This window comes from Melitaea cinxia, chromosome 5, assembly GCF_905220565.1.
Source record: "Melitaea cinxia chromosome 5, ilMelCinx1.1, whole genome shotgun sequence".
Classification (NCBI taxonomy): Eukaryota; Metazoa; Arthropoda; class Insecta; order Lepidoptera; family Nymphalidae; genus Melitaea; species Melitaea cinxia.
Window position 1 is genome coordinate 16,621,262 of NC_059398.1, and position 18,895 is coordinate 16,640,156.

Here is an 18,895-nt window from a genome sequence, read left to right on the forward strand (position 1 = left end):
TTGACTTTTACTTATAAAACCTCACCAACGTCACAGATTGTAATAAATAACATGTACTTAATAATGATAATCACTTTTACAAAAACTAAAAAAAAAAACTCAAAAGAATATTAAAACATTCAAAACTTTTCTACCCCAATGTCCCAGTATTTTAAATCTGTAATATCTTCGAAAATATTCATTTAAATTGCATGCTGTAAAGGGTCATATTGATCTATATTAAATACACAATGATTTTAAGGTACCTACTTAATTGGATAAGGATTAATGCTGTATTGTTTAAAATCGCTTCGCAAATAAACCATTGTCTCGTAAAAATTAAGGGTAGTAAGTGGTTATTTTGGGTTATCCCTAAGAGATAGACGTATACTTCCAAATACACATGCCGAAGACGGGCAGCAGTGCCTTCGGTGCGACAAAGCCAGTCTTGCGGTCACCAACCCGCCTAACATTGCCCAGCGAGGTAATTATGGGCAAAACAAATGAGTTCACGTTATTTTACTTGTGCAGGGCCTATATCCAGCAGTGGACTGCGATAGGCTGAAGTGATCCCTTTCACGAAGCCTACAAGATTCAGTATCAACTTCAGCTTAAGATGAGCCGTATGTTCAAAGGTTTCAGGTTATTTTTATGTTATAACGTCTATGGGTTGTCATGTAAAATATTTTAACTTCCATCTGATCTTCTCCTCAAACCTTGGCCAATTTCAAAACAAAATTAGCCAATTTTACCCAACTTCGTTTAAATTTTGGCCCTTGCCCATTTTCGGAATAAAAAGTAAACAATCTTGCCCATTTACTTAGTTTATAGTTGTTCTGTAATTTTGTAAAGGCCAACAGATAGACTGACGAATGTGATTAGAAACGTGTTAAAAACATAGGTATATTATATACTAAAAAATTAATATTATTTAAATCATATTTACAAAAAATATTCAATTTAAATAAAAATAATCATCATTACAGCCTATACAGTCCACTACTGGACATAGGCCTCCACAAGTTTACAAGTTACAAATAAAAATAAATTTCTAGTTAAATAAATATGGGATTTCGCAAAATTTGTACATAGATTATTTTTAAATCACTTACAGACAATTCAAACAAAATTTGGAGTCTTTAGGAGCTATAGCTCGGAAATTTAAATTTTTTATTGTTAACCCACCCACCCCCGCAATCCTTATTGAGGATGAGTTATCATAAAACCCACTCATTGATCATTTCTGCATCACATATAGGTGATTCCTACCAAATTTGGAGTTGATAGGAGCTATAGTTCAAAAACGGGATTTTTGTGGGTGGAATTTCTTAAAATCTGTTCTTAGTTGGCCTCTAATCGGCGAAAGGAATGTTCCCACTAAATTTCAAGTCTCTCCGCCTTATAATTCCAGAGATATCGTGATGAGTAAATATATAAGTGGAAATATCTTATATATATATATCATCAAAGGCTATTTAACGTCTATATATATATATATATATATATATATATATATATATATATATATATATATATATATAGACGGATCCGGCAAACGTTGTCCTGCCAGGAAAATAGCTACCAAATTTTATAGCTTATATACTGATAGCAGCGCCACCTACCAGGTCTAACTGAGACAATAACTACCCTATCTCCCAAGCTGGACCAAATTACAGATGCTTACAAAATTTGATAAAAATTGGTTTAGTAATTTCGGAGTTACATACATTTAACATTTTCATTGTCCACCGCCCACCCCCGCAATCCTTATTGGGGATGAGTTATCATAAAATCCGCTCATTGATCATTTCTACATCACATATAGGAGATCCCTACCAAATTTTGAGTCAATGGGAGGTATAGTTTAAAAACATTTTCCATTGTTAACGCCCCCGCAGCCCTCTCGTGTGGGTGGAATTTCTTAAAATCCGGCGAAAAGACAATTCCTACCAAATTTCGAGTCTACGCCTTATGATTCCAGAGATATCGTGATGAGTCAATATAGTATAATATAATATAATAAAATAGTAATAATATAGGTGGAAATCTCTTATTTGTCTATAATTATCTTTAAAATCTTCATCAATTTAAAAATAAAGAAAATAAAACAAGCTAAGGATTGTGGGAAAGATAAAAAATCAAAAAGATTGCTTATCTTGTACTTTATTGTATACAATCCTCCTAATTAAGGCAATTATAACTTTATACAAAACTAGGAATTTCTTTGAAACCCATTGATTACATCAATCGATCCTACATTAGATTTTAAATGTGTACAAAAAATATTTTTATTTATTTTACATTAAAATTTAATTTCATTTTAACAACAATTTCACATACAAAAAAAAGCTCATTAAAAAAGTGTTCCTTAATAAAAATAATAAAACAATATAAAAAATAATATTTGTTAAAAATATCTTACAAAATCCTATGTTAAATAAAGTTTATAAAATTATTTCTTAAATCTGTTCTATATAATGTTGAGTACATCAAAGGCTATTAATTATGTGTGTGTGTTGAATTGTAAAAAAAAAGCGAAAAGGAGATCAGATTAGAAGTTACACATAAATTAATATTAACAAGGAATGAGTCCATTCAGTCAGAGATAATTGTATCCTTCCCTTAAAATAAAAATTAAAAAATTAAATTCTTGTTTTTGACGAGTTTTCCTTAACTTCAAAAAGTTTCCTCACAAAATAAACTTGCATTGTTCCAGTTGCTGCAACTGCTACAATTTGTACGAATGACCACCTAGAAACAATAAAACAACATAAATTCTAAGAGAAAGTTAATTATGTAACTGTTCTACTGTATTAAAAAAATATATTGTAGAGTGAATGCAAAGTTATAGCAGAGATAGGCTAACTGTGAATCAGCACACAAATGCTATATTTAGAGAAATTTGAAACTTACACTGCCAAGGTACTACTAGCTATATAAGATCAGGTGATCTACCTATGCTTTATATAAAATCTTCACAGTAGTTTGCCTACGTCAATTAGACGACATGTCTGATTTTAAAAATTATGTTTGTGTTTAGAACGCCTTTTTAACGGTTAAAACAACCACTAAATTTTAAGCTAAGCTTGCCACAATATATTAGTAAAAACCACATCTAAATTGTATAAGCCGTTTCTGAGATTAGCATGCACAAAGGCACAGACAAACAGACAAAAATTCTGACAATCATTGTTTTGGGTGCTATTCATGCATTGATAAAGGTCCCAATAATATTTTTTCTCATATACTCATACCTTAAATGTACAGACAGTGACTCGTTACATTTTTATTACCAATATTGACATTGATTTACACAGTAATAAATTTCAAGAATGATAGAAGAATACGCGAAATTTATACATTAGTTCTAAGTAATTAAAAAGAGAAATTTGAATTAAATAAACATTAATATTTTTTTATTATTATTATTATCATATATAAAAAGGTGAATTGGCTTTCTATCGCTTAGTCAATTTTATAAAATGGTCAGGATTTCTCTCGTGGCTTTCTCTGTTTGAATTACAAAACAATTATGATGGTAAATATCACTCAAGATGTAATGAAATATTCTGTTGGTGAAGGATTTTTATAATCGGTAATTAAGTTTATCTATTACAAAAATTTAAAAATACAAAAATAAAAATCTTTTATCTTTATAATATTAGTATTGATTAATGAGATTATAGTTGGTCAAAAAACAATATTCAAAAACATTACAGTACAGTACTTCATATAAGGAATAAAAAACGGATAATATTCATCTTTTCCCAAGTTACATTATAAGTAAGAAGAATAATAAGAAGACGTAAATAACATTAACTTGTCACGGATAACTAATTTAAATACGTTACGGTTTTCTCATGATTTATATATACTCAATATCACATACCACACATTTGTACACATTTTTTTTAACTAATAATTAATTTATTTCTATTTCCATTCTTCGTAAACATAACTTTTCGATTTATTATATCACTGTGAAACGTAATGTGTGGACTAAAACCCAAGACTGATTAAAAGACAAGAGAAAATCCTACAAAAATACAATATTTTTAGATAAAATATTGTACTTTTAAAAACTATTCAAAAAAAATCATTCAATTTAGTCCAGTATGATCATAATTAAACTTAACGTAAACAATAGGCATTACTTAAAAAAATGGGATTTACTCCTCTGTTGGGAGTCCGGAATCACATAATACACAAGCTCAAACACCCAAACTATGGTAAACATCTGTATGGCCAATACAAACATTAGCCATGTATGGAAATCAAACCCCGCAAGTGCAATGACCATGAGTCAGTTCTGTGACCAATATGGCAGATAATGGCTACCTACCACATCTAATACTAACCTTAACACATAAGCATTGTTGTCAACTAATAAATTATAATCTCTGGACTCTCTTGCTCTGGAATGATATTGGTACTGCAATATGTCATTTACATTTCGTTCCACAAATTGAATTGAATTCTGAAAAGAAAGTAAGAGTAGTAGTTTAGACAAATGACTATAAGTTGAAAATAATTTTGTGTTCAATGTTGAAACTGTAGTGCAACCAATTAAACTGATTTCAAATAACAACGCAATATTTTTATCTAAACATAAACTAGATTTTTATGCTTAAATATGCCTGTGATCGTTGAATTTATTTTTTTGTTGTATGAAGCTATAATTATGCAGAATGATCAACGGCAAACATAGTAAATGGGTCCTTGCACTACTACAATAACTGTGAAAGTTTAAATAGTTTTTATGTTCCAGTGAGAATACTTACTGTGAAATTCTTAATATTCATATCAAGCTCCTCAACTTCCTTCGCGTATTGCTCCCACTTATCGTATCTTATCACGGACAGGTACAAATTGACTAGTTTTCCCGCAAACCTAGAGAACTGGTTGTCGATACACACAGCGTAGTAGCCGCCCGAACTTGACTGGTCCGCATACTCCGCAGACTGGCGCCACTCGTATGGGTGCACTATCTGGCCATTTGGGTGACGAACCGCAAACCCACACATCCCATCACCACCTTTTAACACCTACCAGCAAAACAGAATAAGAAATAAGTAGTTGTTTTTTGAATAAAAAGTTTCAAATAATTATAAAAGATCTCACCGAACTATAAAAACGGTCAATAACTTAACAGGGTAATACGTTTTAATTAGAAAGAAATGCTAATTACTTGATAACTCGCGTAAAATGTAGCGCCCGGTTGAACATACTGGTAATAACAATCTTCTTTGCCGGCGTCGATGTGTACTTTGTAATCCATAGTTACTGCTGGTAGATTTTCATACCATGGTACCGGCGGTGTCGAAGTAGATTCACCAACGTGTGATAAAATTGTAAATATTAATGTTATTATGGAAAACATATGCCACGTCCTATGAGCCATTTTTTCAAACTGACTGACGTGGGTTGTACTTTGTTGTAGCTCTGTTGGAGTGAAAGCGAAAACAACTCAACTGTCAGCCTGACAATTTTCCATGGAGCATAAAGAAATCTCTCTATGTTCCATGCAATTTTCTATTATTCTATTCTATTAATTCTATTATGCTTCTATTATTTCTTTAATAATAAACAATTTATAAAAATACTAGCTGTGCCCGATACTTCGTCCGCGTGGAATTTAACAAAAAGTTATTTTCCAGTTTGCAGTTATAAAATAAATAAATTTTTAAAATAAAAATAGACTAAGTAGTAACTTATTACATCAGCAAAATGGGTCTAACCGTTTCAGAAATTAGCCTGAACAAACAGACAGATAGACAAAAATTGTAAAAAATGTTATTTTAATATACAAACAGACACTAAAGTTTTATTTATTTGTATAGATTTTATAATTGATATTAAACTTCTTTTAACAATATCTATTATATAAGTATTTCATTTTGTTTGATATATAATTATAAAATAAATCACAATGATTTATTTTTACTATCAAATTCTATATATTTTTGTCGAAATAATTTAAAAATAGGGCCTCATAGTTTACAACCTTTACATAGGTTTATGCCCTATGTTTGGCAAAAAAATTAATTGTCAGTATCAGCTGTTTTTCTCATTTTACATAGGTATATTAATATTCACAGAATTATTCACTTTATAAAACCGAAAACGGAGCCTGTTTCAGCCGTGATATAGTATTTAAATCATATTACTGCTAGCTATAGCTGTAATTTCATGTCTTATACAAAATAAAGGCATGTCGATTCTTAACATAAATAATGAAAGCTAGATATTTAACATTTTTCTCCTACATAGGTACAAAATTTAGGTAAGTTTATGTTCAAGCTGTCTACTATAACTTTTACTAATGTCTCTTTATAATATAATAAAAACGTAACAGGTCATCTGAGAAAATTTGGCTTAAAGACGGACTCAACTATCCCGATCCTCAGAGCATTCAAGGGTTAATGGAAATAGCCTTAGTAAAATATAGACCTTTAAATTACCCTAAAGTAGTTTTATCAAGCCGGTAAGTAGGCTATTAAAATTTCAACATTGCTACTTACTATCCTAAGTAAACCGGTATAAACTAATCTTATATATGAAATACTCGTGTTACAATGTTAGTTAACATACTCCTCCAAAACGGCTGGACTGATTTTTATGAAATTTTGTGTTCATATCGGGTAAGTCTGAGAATCGGCTAACATCTATTTTTCATACCCCTAAGACCCTAAGTTACAAGGTTAAGGGGATTAATAACATATATGGCAAAACATCTTTTGCGGGGTCAGCTAGTATAATCACAGCAGCCTTTCGCAGTCCACTACTGAACATAGGCCTCCACAAGTTCACGCCATTTTTGACGTGAACTCATGTGTTTTGCCCATAGTCACCACGCTGGGCATGCTTGGGGCAGGCGGGTAGGTGACCGCAGGCCTAGCTTTGTCGCACCGAAGATGCTGCTGCCCGTCTTCGGCCTGTGTATTTCAAAGCCAGCAGTTGGATGGTTATCCTGCCATCGGTCGGTTTTTTAAGTTCCAAGGTAATAGTGGAACTGTGTTATCCCTTAGTTGCCTCTTACGACACCCATGGAAAGAGAGGGGGTGGCTATATTCTTTGATGCCGTAACCACACAGCTAGTATAATATAAAACTTTATTTATATTATTTCATATGTGTACTTAGGATGGTAAAATAATAAAACTACACTTTTTTACGTGATGAAAACAATTTTTTTTTAATTTTATCAATACTAATAAATAGGTAAATTAATATAAAAATTGTTTTAATAATAAAAAACACAAAAAAAATTATCTAATTTGGTGCAGTTGAGTGGATATTATACGATCACATACACTTAGGTGATTCATTAATGAAGATTATTTGTTTAAAATTTTAATAGCACAGATGGTGGAGTACATGCACTTAATGCAAGTGCACACTTTGACTTAGAGAGGCCGGGTGATAAAATATATGACACAGCGTACATAGTGAATCATATAAATAATTTTTTTTCCAATAATCAAATCAGTATTTTTGTTAAAAAATGCATTCGGGTTAATGATGATTTTAATGCAAGATTTAAAGCAATTTCAAGAACATATTTGTACAGGTAAAGTGTTTTTATTTAACAATTATTTTTAGAATCATTGTTAATTACTTTTTTTGTATTATTAAGTTACAATCATACTTTTAAAATGCAAATTGTTTAAAAATATGTATGATAATTTCTTTTTTCAGTTTCAAATGATTTGTAAGGATCATGAAGACAACATGTCAGGATTATAATAGTGAATATGATTTAATTATACTCAATGTAGCATTATTAGCAATCTATATTAATAAATGGAGAGCCATTTTTTTTGTTCAGTTATACTTCAACACCTACTGAACCGATCAGAGTACTTACTTTTACCATAAGATGCAGCGAGTTTCGGAGAAGGGTTTTTGTATATGATATGTTGGTGATTACTTATTGTGTAAAAAAATATGGACACACAGACGCACGCACACGCAGACACACACATACACACACACACACACACACATACACAGACACACACATACACAGACACACACACACAGACACATACACAGACACACACGCAAACACACACACACACACAAACGTCGTCTATTCTTAAAGTAAGCAACTTGATGTCTGTGTTTTGGATGGCAACTGACTTATGTATCACTATCACTACAGCCTATTGCAGTCCACTACTGGACATAGGCCTCCACAAGTACGCGCCAAAAATGGCGTGAACTCATGTGTTTTGCTCATAGTCACCACGCTGGGCAGGCGGATAGGTGACCGGCGGGCTGGCTTTGTGGCACCGTAAACGCTGCTGCCCGTCTTTGGCCCCTGTATTTCAAAGCCAGCAGTTAGATGGTTAATCCGCCGTCAGTCAACTTTTTAAGTTCCAAGATAGTAGTGGAACTGTGTTATCCATTAGTCGCCTCTTACGACACCTACGGGAAGAGAGAGGGTGGCTATATTCTTTAATGCCGTAGCCACAGAGTATAGGACAGAGGTCGCTAGTGTAAAAGTAAAAGCTATAATAAATTGTATAATTTAAGTTTTTCAAAATGTAGAACTATTTATTTTTAAATACATAGGTATGAACATTATTAGATATACAAAATGCTCATTTTTTTCAGATTAGCTGTACTTAAACCTGAAATTGAAGTAGATGAAAATGCATTTAGCATGCTATCATACATACCTATAGAAGAATGGAAGAGGTGTGACTTTGCGAGGTAAAATAATATAATATAATATCTTATAACATACACACACGATCGCCTGTTCCTAAGGTATGCAACTTAATGCTTGTGTTATAGGTAACAGCTGGTATAACTAATTTTTTTTTTCATAAATATATATATATATATACAAATATTACACCCAGATTCAAACGGGAATCGAACCCGAAATTCGCGGGGCAGAAAGCAATGCCAATAAACACTGCGCTAACGGACTAATTAGAAAGTATTTAAAAGTAAAACACAGTATAGGTAATTTAATCATGTTCATTTATTATTAATCAACTCTTTGAGTAAAAACATTTTTACTAAATAAATGTAAATAAATGCTAATCCCAACTCAAAATTTAAAAAACTTTTTTAAATTTGTTTAGGTATACACCAGGAGTAATTACATTATACATACATTTCGTTACAACCCACTCAATCTAAATGCATTACCTATTATAGTGAATATTACATTTAAATAATGTTACATTCTACATTCCGAATCGGTGGTAGCTTCACTTTTACAAAAATAATAATTAATTTTTAAAGTTTTAATTTGTGAAATGACGATTCGAAAGTGCTCTTGGAGCCTATTTCAATAAAGCTATTTTTGATTTTGATTTTACAACTAACGATAAGATTACCTTTATAGATTGAAAGATTTTGACATAGAGAAGTTCAAGGAAGGTGCTCAATATCTAGTGGGCTATCACGACTTCACGACATTCAAGAAGTTTGACAAATTAAAGCAGAACAAGCACAATCGCCGTGAAATCAAGTCCATAGACATCAGACCGGGACGACCTTGTGTTACGAGCGTTACAAAAGAGGAAAATAAGTATTTTGATTACTGGAATATAACAATAAAAGGAAGAGGATTTGTACATAATCAGGTAGAAATAAGTGTAATCTTATATATATATATATAAGATTACACTTATTATATATAAGATTACACTTATATATATATATATATATATATATATATATATATATATATATATATATATATATACATATATATATATAAGATTATATATATATACATATATATACACAATTTCACAATGTCAAATATATATACACAGTGTCACAATGTTAGTTAACATACTCCTCCGAAACGGGTGGTCGGTTTTTATGAAATTTTGTGTGCATGTTGGGTAGGTTTGAGAATCAGCCAACATCTATTTTTCATACCCCCTAAGGGGGCGTCCATAAATTACGTGAGGTGTATTTTTTAATTTTCTGTTCCTCCCTCCCTGGTGAGATGTCGTGAGATTTTATTCAACCCCCTTCCCCATCCCCCAATCTCACGTGAGATTTTTCAAAATGTAGGTTTCTTACGTAAACGCGATGGATTGTTATTGTAAAAAGAAAAAAATAATTTGCTTCGTGCTTTTATTTACGACTAGTTAAGACTAGTAATCAGACACAATCAACAAATCAGACAGTCAGTAGATGTATAACGTCGAAGTATGAATGAAATTATTTTCTTTCGAACAAATTAGTGAATGATCTTAATCGTATTACGATTACGCTTATGATTAAATCTTAAGCATGGCAAGCAAGCTGGATTAAATGGACCAAAAGAGTATAATTTTTTTTTTGTTTCTATCAGAGAAAAAATGCATGATATTTGCCGAGGCCTCCCGTCTCTTCAACGTGAGATTAGATGAGATTTGACTCGACCCCCTCCCCCCCTTAAACATTTCACGTATTTTATGAACGCCCCCTAAGTTACAATCATCATTACAGCCTATACAGTCCACTGTTGGACATAGGCCTCCACAAGTTTACGCCAAAAATAACGTGAACTCATGTGTTTTGCCCATAGTCACCACGCTGGGCAGGCGGGTTGGTGACCGCAGTACTGGCTTTGTCGCACCGAAGACGCTGCTGCCCGTCTTCGGCCTGTGTATTTCAAAGCCAGCAGTTGGATGGTTATCCCGCCATCGGTCGGCTTCTTAAGTTCCAAGGTGGTTGTGGAAGCTTGTTATCCCTTAGTCGCCTCTTACGACACCCACGGGAAGAGACGGGGTGGCTAAATTCTTTAGTGCCGTAGCCACACAGCACAAGTTACAACAAGTTACAAGAGGGGGGGGATTAAGGGGGTTAATAACATATACGGCAAAACATCGTTTGCGGGGTCAGCTAGTTATTTTATAATATTGATCAATGAAATTTAGTATTATTAGTCGTTTTTACTGATATCCCTGGTGTTTTCAACGATTTTAAATTTTAACACTGAAGATATTGATAAAGCTTAACGATCACATGTAAAGATGAGACCAATTACAGCAAGGAATTTGACAGGGAGGTTTAATTGTGGTAGAGCACAGTTGGATATATCTTACTTGAAATCTGGAGCAGTACATTCAGATTCAAGACGTATATAGACAGATACGCTTCAGCCTGTTACATCCCACTGCTGTATTGGAGCAGCGTGGTGGATTAAGCTCTGATCTTTCTCCTACATGGGGAAAGAGGCCTACGCCCAGTAGTGGGATATTACAGGCTGAAGCGTACAATTATAAAATTAATTCATTCAGTCCTATTTATAAAAACGTCTATTTGGATTTTTAGATACGTCGTATGATAGGGACTCTCAAATGCGTCGCTATAGGAAAGTTACAACCGCATGATGTAAAACTGATGCTGCAAATACCCTCCAAGCACTCCTGGCACACTTTCATACAGTGTTCAGCTCCAGACGGCTTGTATCTTATCGACGTAGAGTATAACCCTGAAGACTTACTCTACGAACCGAATAGGAAAATCAAACTCAATTTAGAAAATGAAAATGAGCTTCTTGAATGAACTAAAGAAACAAAAAGAACGACTGAAAGGAACGGAAACGATTGTTACGCGAGCTGATGGCGTCAAATTTGTCGAAAATTCTGGAATGTTAGTCGAATCTGGACTACCAGGTTTTGTGATTGATACTAAGCCTGACGATGTACCAGTTTTGATTGTAGACTTTTTGTATATCGGATCGCAAGACTGTGCGGCGAGAAGTGTGTTAGAAAAATATAACATTAAAAATGTTTTAAGTGTAGGTGTAGATGTGAATATTTCGTTTATAGATCATAAGTTTGTTCCTGTTTTGGATCTACCAGAATCAGATATAAAACCACCTTTAATGGAATGTTTGCCATATCTTAGAAATTGTATTGAAAATAAAGAAAATGTGTTGATACATTGTAATGCCGGTGTATCCAGAACTTCGATGGTAGCTATCGCTTATTTAATGCAGTATGAAATGTTAGATTTTGAGAATGCTTATAATTTAGTAAAAGAAAAAAGACCAGCAATACAGCCAATTGCTGGTTTCAAGAAACAGTTGCTGTTATTGAAGCCAGGAAATATATTAAATTAGTTTGTTTTTATGTTTGATATAATTATTTATAACTTTGTTTATGATATGTAATGCTAAAATAAAAAATATTTTGGCGGATGAAGGAGTTTCTCTTTAACACCTTGACCTTAGATAAGTAGATCGTCATAAATCATTTATTATTGTATTGATTCTCTTTTTAAAAATTCTCGTATATTTTAAAACTAGCTATACACGTGCGAATAATTCTCACTAAATAAGAATAATAATTATCACTTCACAAAACATACGTGAGTTGATTTGAAATTGAACAAAAAATTTACCGACCGTCAATCATGTTGACGTTGTTTCAAAATAAAACCCCTTATCCTTATTTAAGTTTAATAATTAATAATTTTATAAAAACAAAAGCATAATATTTTTTTAGTTGTGGATGCCGGTAGAGTAACAAATTATCTAAAAAAGGTTAAATAATTTATTTATTTACCTAGGTATAATAATATTGTATACATTACAGATCTTATAATCTAATGCATTTACAATATTTCGGTTATATCGAATCTTTGGTCTGAATATACCGCTTTGCGAAACAACTATGTGGAGTAATTGTGAGGTTTTTTCTAAAAAGTCAGGCAAACTGGCTAACATCTCTTAACCTTAGCGTATTAATATAATTGTATATGACATATTAGGTATTAAAACTCATTTGACGCAATATGGATTCAACTGAGGTAAGGCGCTGTAGAAAATGTAAGGGGAAGTACCTCGACCTTACAGATAATCACAGTTACATTCAGATCACATCACAGATTATAAACAATACTGTTTTCAAACAGTGTTCAGTGTTGTGTTCCTGTGGTAAGTTGACCTGAGAACCTGGGGGGATTGTGAGTAGGGGTCGGTAACAGGCTTGCTATGATTCTAGTGTTGCAGGGGTATATAGGCTACGGTAACCGCTTACCATCTGGTGAGCTGTACGCTTGTTTGCCAACCTAGTTTTATAAAGAAAAATCAAAATGAGTGGAATAAAATAAAACAAATTCATTTAAAACAGAATTTTATTTACTAATAAATAGGTCATCAAGTACGATCATCAGTCATGAACGTAGTAACTGCTATAACATCTTAAGCCTACGACGAACACTAGGGAAGGGCTTTTAAGGTACGGTGTTGTAAAGTAGCACCAAAATCACAATACTGTCTCATTTCTAAAAATATTAGGCCATAAGAATCAGAAGAATGCTTATTTACAAAAAAAAAAAAAAATCGTGAGCTATAATGAGTAGGCATTATAGCTTTTTGTTTTTTATGTTTATGTTTTATATGAAACTTTTTCTTTATATACCACAGAACAGAACGCAACGGTAATGCATTTTGACGCGATTTTTTTTTTCATACTAAGTACGAATATCCGGTTCCATTAACCATTGTTAGTTTTGCGTCACAAATGTGTCTTGATCAAGTAGCAAGGCGACCATCCACTTTGTAATGAAGGCAATGTTACAACGGTGGGATATGTTGAAGGCACACATTAAAAAATATATTTACCTTGACAAATTTTGGTGCAGAATTTTGATAAAAATTTAATAATTCTGTCACATTTATAAAATATAATAATTATTTCTTTACAAATATATATTTATTTATTTTTAAATGGATGGTTTCCATTAATTTGATTTAAGAACTTTATACAGCGACATATTTGTAAAGCTTGGCACAATCAGCGGATCTTATATTACCTTAAATATATTTGTCATTTTTAATAATAAATATCTTCAAGAATTTACTAATATGCACCTATATGTGACATTTTAATCCATATATTGATAGCGTTATGAACACACTTCAAATTATATAAAGTAAGGTACATAAAGATAGTTTAATGGCGCGTTACATTAGGTGACTACGTACAAACCTAAATATTAATTCATTCGGTGGCTATATTTAGCACAAAAATTGTTTTCGAAATCGTATTCTGTTTTACTTTCAACCGTTGCCCCGGCTGACTGGCCCTCCTGGTTTTAATTATTGAATTATGGTACTATAAAAACCATATTTATCCTTAGGTAGTTTTCAGTGGGTACCTTAAAGGCCTACGCAGACCGGGACGGCAAGGCAAGGGATTTTAATTTTTACTAATGGACATTCAACCGTACTGGTACAGAAATACGACATAAATTGCTATGCTTTAAAATGATGCCGTGGCATTGAAAGGGATTTTATCGCAACACGCGCCACAAGCTCCCGTGGCGGGATGCCGTGGCATACTGCGGTAGGCAACGGCATGCCACGGACTCCGGCGCTCGTAGTGATATACTGCGGGGTGCGGCGGCGGGAGTAGAGAAGCGGGGAATGCACACCAATATTGACCATCCATTTGCGCCCGCGTCTTTGACGACTGTGCTACGTGATTTTTTCGGAGACCAGTTTTTTACGTTTTTTATTCCAACATGGAGGAAAAATTAATAACTTTAGTTCAAGACTATGATTATTTATATAATATGTTATCAAAACATTATATGAACACTCAAATGAAGAGCAATGCGTGGAAAAGAATTGGAATAGAAATGAATAAAACAGGTAAGTAAATATTTTTGCACTATAATTATATTTTCAGATTTAACACAGTATTAATGTCTATTTACAATATCGTTTTGCCATGGAATAGAGCCCTCATCAGACCTAAAGTAATCTTTAAACATCTCCCGTACTGTCATACCATCTAATGCATTGTTCATATTATTATCGTTTTCTAAATTAATGCTTACACTTGCTATATTTTGGCTTTCTGTGCTTGTACCACCTATGATGAAATTGTGTAAGCAAGTACATGCTAAAATGATATTATCAACATATTTTGGTTGAACCTGAATTCCTTTTTGACATAATTCGAAACGTTCTTGAAGTATACCAAATGCATTTTCGACGATACGCCTGGCTCTACTCAAACGATAATTGTATATTTTCATTGCTTCATCTGTCAATCGATCGCCACTAAATGGTCTCATAATGTTTGTGGTTAACGGAAAAGCCTCGTCTGCTACAAAAACATACGGCAACTCAAGATCTGTCCTCGGTAAACGTTTTTTTGGGGGAATATCGAGGGCATTAGAAGTCAATTTTTTTCCAAATATTGAGTTTTGCATTATACCTCCATCACTATTTCGTCCATATGATCCTACATCTGCAATCACAAATTTATAATTTGCATCCACAACCGCTAGTAGTACGATACTGAAAAACTTTTTATAGTTTATGTAGAGACTTCCACTATTGCGAGGTGCTTTTATCCTGAAATGTTTACCATCTATTGCACCGATGCAGTTCGGGAAATTCCATTTTTCATCAAATTCCATCGCGATTCGCGTCCATTTTTCCCTTGTTGGTTTTGGCATAACACTAGGTCTTAGGGCATTCCAAATGACTCGGCAGGTTTCATGTACGATAGAGCGCACTGTACTAAACCCCATGCGATAGCTGTAACCTAGAGACTTGAAGCTACTTCCCGTGATCAAAAATCTGAAAGATAATATAATTAGGGGTAAGTGAGGCAGAGTGAAAGACAGGGCACAGTTAAACAAAGTCAATTAAATAATACAGTTTACGTATTTATATATAATTATGAATTCCTCATGATATTTTTCCGTCACCGTAATGCCAGTGGTAATTTCTACTTAGAAAAAGATTAGCTCAATATAATCCCATAAACACAGCTGGTGCTAACCTAGTCACTATCTAAGGCCTTTTCCCATTACCTACTTATTCTGTTTCTATACCATTTTACCTGCTTATGTTTTGTTTTAGGTGAAGAATGCCAGAAAATATGGGGTAATATACGTAATAATTTTAGGAAAGCTCTGAATAACAGAAAAACAAAGAGTGGTGACCCGTACACAAAGCGACGCCCTATCAAGTTTGAAAAAGAGCTGGAGTTTTTGAAAAAATTCATTCAGCACAGAAAACAAACCTCGAATCTGGACTCCTCTTCAGAGGATACGCAGACTTCTTTCGCAGAATCCGCTGTCAATGATAATGATGAACGTTCAGTTTCGCGAATGACCAATGATTCACACCATTCCTTAATAAGACCAGAACCTACAACAACTGCTGAAATACTAAATAAATACATTGAATCGAAAAAGGAGGTGGACCCCATTGATTCGTTCTTTCAAACAATGGCTGCCACAGTAAAAAAACTACCAGAAAGAGTGCAGGTCCAAATAAAGAGACAAATATTTAATGTGGTAACTGACGCCGAATTAAAATACATAGAGGGAACTCCAGCTCCAACATCTGAAGATGTCTCTAGCTATGAAACCACCTCAGGCTCTGGTTATGAAGCTGCTTCGGGGTCTGGCTATGGAACCGCCTCAGGCTCTGGTTATGAAGCTGCTTTGGGGTCTGGCTATGGAACTGCCTCAGGCTCTGGTTATGAAGCTGTTTCACGGTCTGTTTATGGTACCGCCTCTGGCCCTGGCTATGAAGCTGCTTCAGGGTCTGGCTACAAAACTGCAGTTTCTGAATACGAAACTAATCTAAACTAGTAGGTACTCTAAATTAAGTAAAAACAAATAAAGATCCAGGGATTATCAGTGAGAAGGTTTATCAGTGCAAAAACTTGAAAATCGTTATTATGTGTCTACAATACATGATTGTACTTGGCAAAAAATATTGTTTTTTTTTTTTAAATTTAATAAAAGAAGAAAAAATAAAACTTATACAATCATTTAACTACCCACCTCAAACACAAGGATAATCTCTGATCGGCTTCAATGGGGTTGCGAAAATTGGTCCTCTGTTTTTCGATATATGGTCGACATATATTCAACAGTGCTTGAAATTTCTCATAATCCATTCTATGATAGTCATAAAATTTTTGCACGTCGTATTTTAAATCATTAAATAAATTATTGAATTCACCCTTTGATTCCCTTTCTTTCCATAAATTATCAACCCAAAATCTTCTTCTATCCCTATTATTAGCCTGTGCACCTTCTTCTTCATCTGCAATAATCGATATCAACACCAAATCCCAATCTACCATTTTAAAACTGAGGCACACCAACACTCGATCAAACGCAACTGAAGACTAAAAGTGTATCAGGCAGCAGGAGTCGCTGAGGCGTGCTTTGTCGTGCCGCGGCACGCCGTGGCATGCCGTGGCAAAGTGCTGGAATGCCGCGGTATCTAAGCGGCCAGTGTGCGCTGACTCACGGCAAAATCCCTTGCCATGCCGTCCCGGTCTGCGTAATCCTTAAGACACATCGAAATGTTTCGATTTGAGTAACAAAACTATTCATCCTAGTATATTTAAACAACCACAAGTTTTGCTAACTCTTAGTACCTAAATTTTCTGTGTTAACCTTATTTCTTTTTATATAACGAAATTTCTCTTTACATAACGATAATACATGAAAGTATTAGACAAGTAGTTGTATGCAGATTGATCATCGTTAACAATTCTCGCAACGTAATTGAAATCCCTTCTCTTTCTCCTCTTTTCTCTATCCTACATGGGAAAATCTATCATAATCAATCGATAGAAAATAAAGGTAAAATTGAATTGCGACAAACAAATTCGGTCACCAAACTAATGTAAGCGCGCCATCAGCAAATATTTTTTGGCGGTTTTCTAATGTTACGTTTTAAACTGTACACAGGTTTAATAATTATAAATTAAAAACGATATTTAAGGCTTTACTACTGGAACCTAAAAACCAAAGAATATATTTAAATTAAACTTCTGATATGTACCAAAATTTTACTTATTCTTTTATAAACTCGTATTCTTATGCAACTAGTGGACGTTATGATTTTTAACAAACATGCATACAAATCAAAAATGTATTTTATTTAAAACGATAACTAAAATAGGTAAATTAAGTACATACTGACTCGCTCTAATAATAAAAACATTAATTAAGAATTCAATAACATTTTATATAAAAACTGTCAACACTAAAACAATTTTACAATGATTAATATCCATAGCATTTATACAATTGAACAACCAAGGTACCTAAAATATACAAAATCATATTTCCAATTTGCAAAATATAAAAGAAAATCAAAATATTATAATTTATAACAACCATTTTACAATTTGAGACCACGATAATTTCATTACAACCGGAATGTCAATTTAAAAATTACAACTAGTTTGATTTAATTACTTTAAATTAAAATTTTAGAGACTTTTTTTGTCAAAATTTAAAGTTTAAGAACCATTAATCGAAAATAGATTAAAAAAAATTTTTTGACGTATCGCACTGAAACCTAGACTATAAATATGTATGCAATGAAAAAAATTAAGTACTTACTGAGCAAATGTTTGTTTAGGTACTAATATAAAAAAGTAACAATATATAAAATACCGACTGCTTTATATTTATTTAAAATGTGATAAATTAGCACTATTTGTAAAAATAGAATAATCCATATTTTCTTTAAAGGTTTTGTACGAAATATTTATTTTCTTGTCAAGTTATAACGAGAATCGAACAATATTTCTGTATTGTTTTCTAATGTTCACGCGAATTTCACTCATTTTATTGAAACAACTTTTTCGGATTTTATCGCTCGCTCTCGTGACCATGGTTAATTTAAGTATGTGAAACATCGGGCATATAATAAACCGCGATAAAATTCGAAAAAGTTGTTTCATAATAATGTTTCTTAGTTCATTTCAAGGCTACTATAGGCTACTATAAACAGAAATTTTATGTGTTTCTTTCATTTTTATGTGTTAAATTTACTGGAGAACAGTTTGATATTTATTTGAAAATAAGCTGCACTATGATTGCACGTATCGAAAACTTAATTTGTATTATTGTAAGTACTGCAATTAATCCTTTAAGTACAACTATGACCA

The 18,895-nt window shown here is 32.9% G+C and overlaps 4 protein-coding genes across 4 annotated transcripts; 2 read left to right on the plus strand and 2 right to left on the minus strand.

Annotated features, from left to right (window-relative positions):
* Positions 1-2,124: 2,124 nt before the first annotated feature.
* On the minus strand, positions 2,125-5,392 carry LOC123654085 (transmembrane emp24 domain-containing protein 5). The gene is made up of 4 exons (XM_045590046.1): positions 5,168-5,392; positions 4,761-5,024; positions 4,338-4,456; positions 2,125-2,730 (listed from the first exon to the last, which is right to left on the minus strand). The coding sequence occupies exons 1-4, from the start codon at positions 5,378-5,380 to the stop codon at positions 2,622-2,624; spliced, it is 705 nt and encodes a 234-aa protein (XP_045446002.1). The 5' UTR covers positions 5,381-5,392; the 3' UTR covers positions 2,125-2,621.
* An 820-nt stretch (positions 5,393-6,212) lies between these two features.
* Positions 6,213-11,594, plus strand: LOC123654083 (tRNA pseudouridine synthase-like 1). Its single transcript, XM_045590044.1, has 6 exons — positions 6,213-6,262; positions 6,335-6,463; positions 7,339-7,548; positions 8,598-8,696; positions 9,343-9,583; positions 11,274-11,594. Exons 1-6 carry the CDS (start codon positions 6,213-6,215, stop codon positions 11,505-11,507), a joined length of 963 nt encoding a protein of 320 aa, XP_045446000.1. The 3' UTR covers positions 11,508-11,594.
* LOC123654084 (dual specificity protein phosphatase 19) lies at positions 11,491-12,126 on the plus strand. Its single transcript, XM_045590045.1, has one exon. The coding sequence runs from the start codon at positions 11,491-11,493 to the stop codon at positions 12,064-12,066; it is 576 nt and encodes a 191-aa protein (XP_045446001.1). The 3' UTR covers positions 12,067-12,126.
* A 2,483-nt stretch (positions 12,127-14,609) lies between these two features.
* On the minus strand, positions 14,610-15,583 carry LOC123654086. The gene is made up of 2 exons (XM_045590047.1): positions 15,329-15,583; positions 14,610-15,208 (listed from the first exon to the last, which is right to left on the minus strand). The coding sequence occupies exons 1-2, from the start codon at positions 15,492-15,494 to the stop codon at positions 14,655-14,657; spliced, it is 720 nt and encodes a 239-aa protein (XP_045446003.1). The 5' UTR covers positions 15,495-15,583; the 3' UTR covers positions 14,610-14,654.
* Positions 15,584-18,895: the final 3,312 nt, after the last annotated feature.

What these genes read in the sequence shown, in the direction of transcription:
- LOC123654086 (XM_045590047.1), bottom strand. Translation starts at nt 15,494, where the DNA reads ATGGGGTTTAGTACAGTGCGCTCTATCGTACATGAAACCTGCCGAGTC. An exon ending in CTGCATCGGTGCAATAGATG is followed by an intron (nt 15,209 to 15,328) that starts GTAAACATTTCA and finishes TTGTGATTGCAG; the next exon opens with ATGTAGGATCATATGGACGA.
- LOC123654083 (XM_045590044.1), top strand. Translation starts at nt 6,213, where the DNA reads ATGAAAGCTAGATATTTAACATTTTTCTCCTACATAGGTACAAAATTT. An exon ending in TCAAGAACATATTTGTACAG is followed by an intron (nt 7,549 to 8,597) that starts GTAAAGTGTTTT and finishes CATTTTTTTCAG; the next exon opens with ATTAGCTGTACTTAAACCTG. An exon ending in GAGGATTTGTACATAATCAG is followed by an intron (nt 9,584 to 11,273) that starts GTAGAAATAAGT and finishes TTGGATTTTTAG; the next exon opens with ATACGTCGTATGATAGGGAC.
- LOC123654084 (XM_045590045.1), top strand. Translation starts at nt 11,491, where the DNA reads ATGAGCTTCTTGAATGAACTAAAGAAACAAAAAGAACGACTGAAAGGA.
- LOC123654085 (XM_045590046.1), bottom strand. Translation starts at nt 5,380, where the DNA reads ATGGCTCATAGGACGTGGCATATGTTTTCCATAATAACATTAATATTT. An exon ending in CATTTTACGCGAGTTATCAA is followed by an intron (nt 5,025 to 5,167) that starts GTAATTAGCATT and finishes TTTTGCTGGTAG; the next exon opens with GTGTTAAAAGGTGGTGATGG. An exon ending in AACAATGCTTATGTGTTAAG is followed by an intron (nt 2,731 to 4,337) that starts GTTAGTATTAGA and finishes TATTGTTTCTAG; the next exon opens with GTGGTCATTCGTACAAATTG.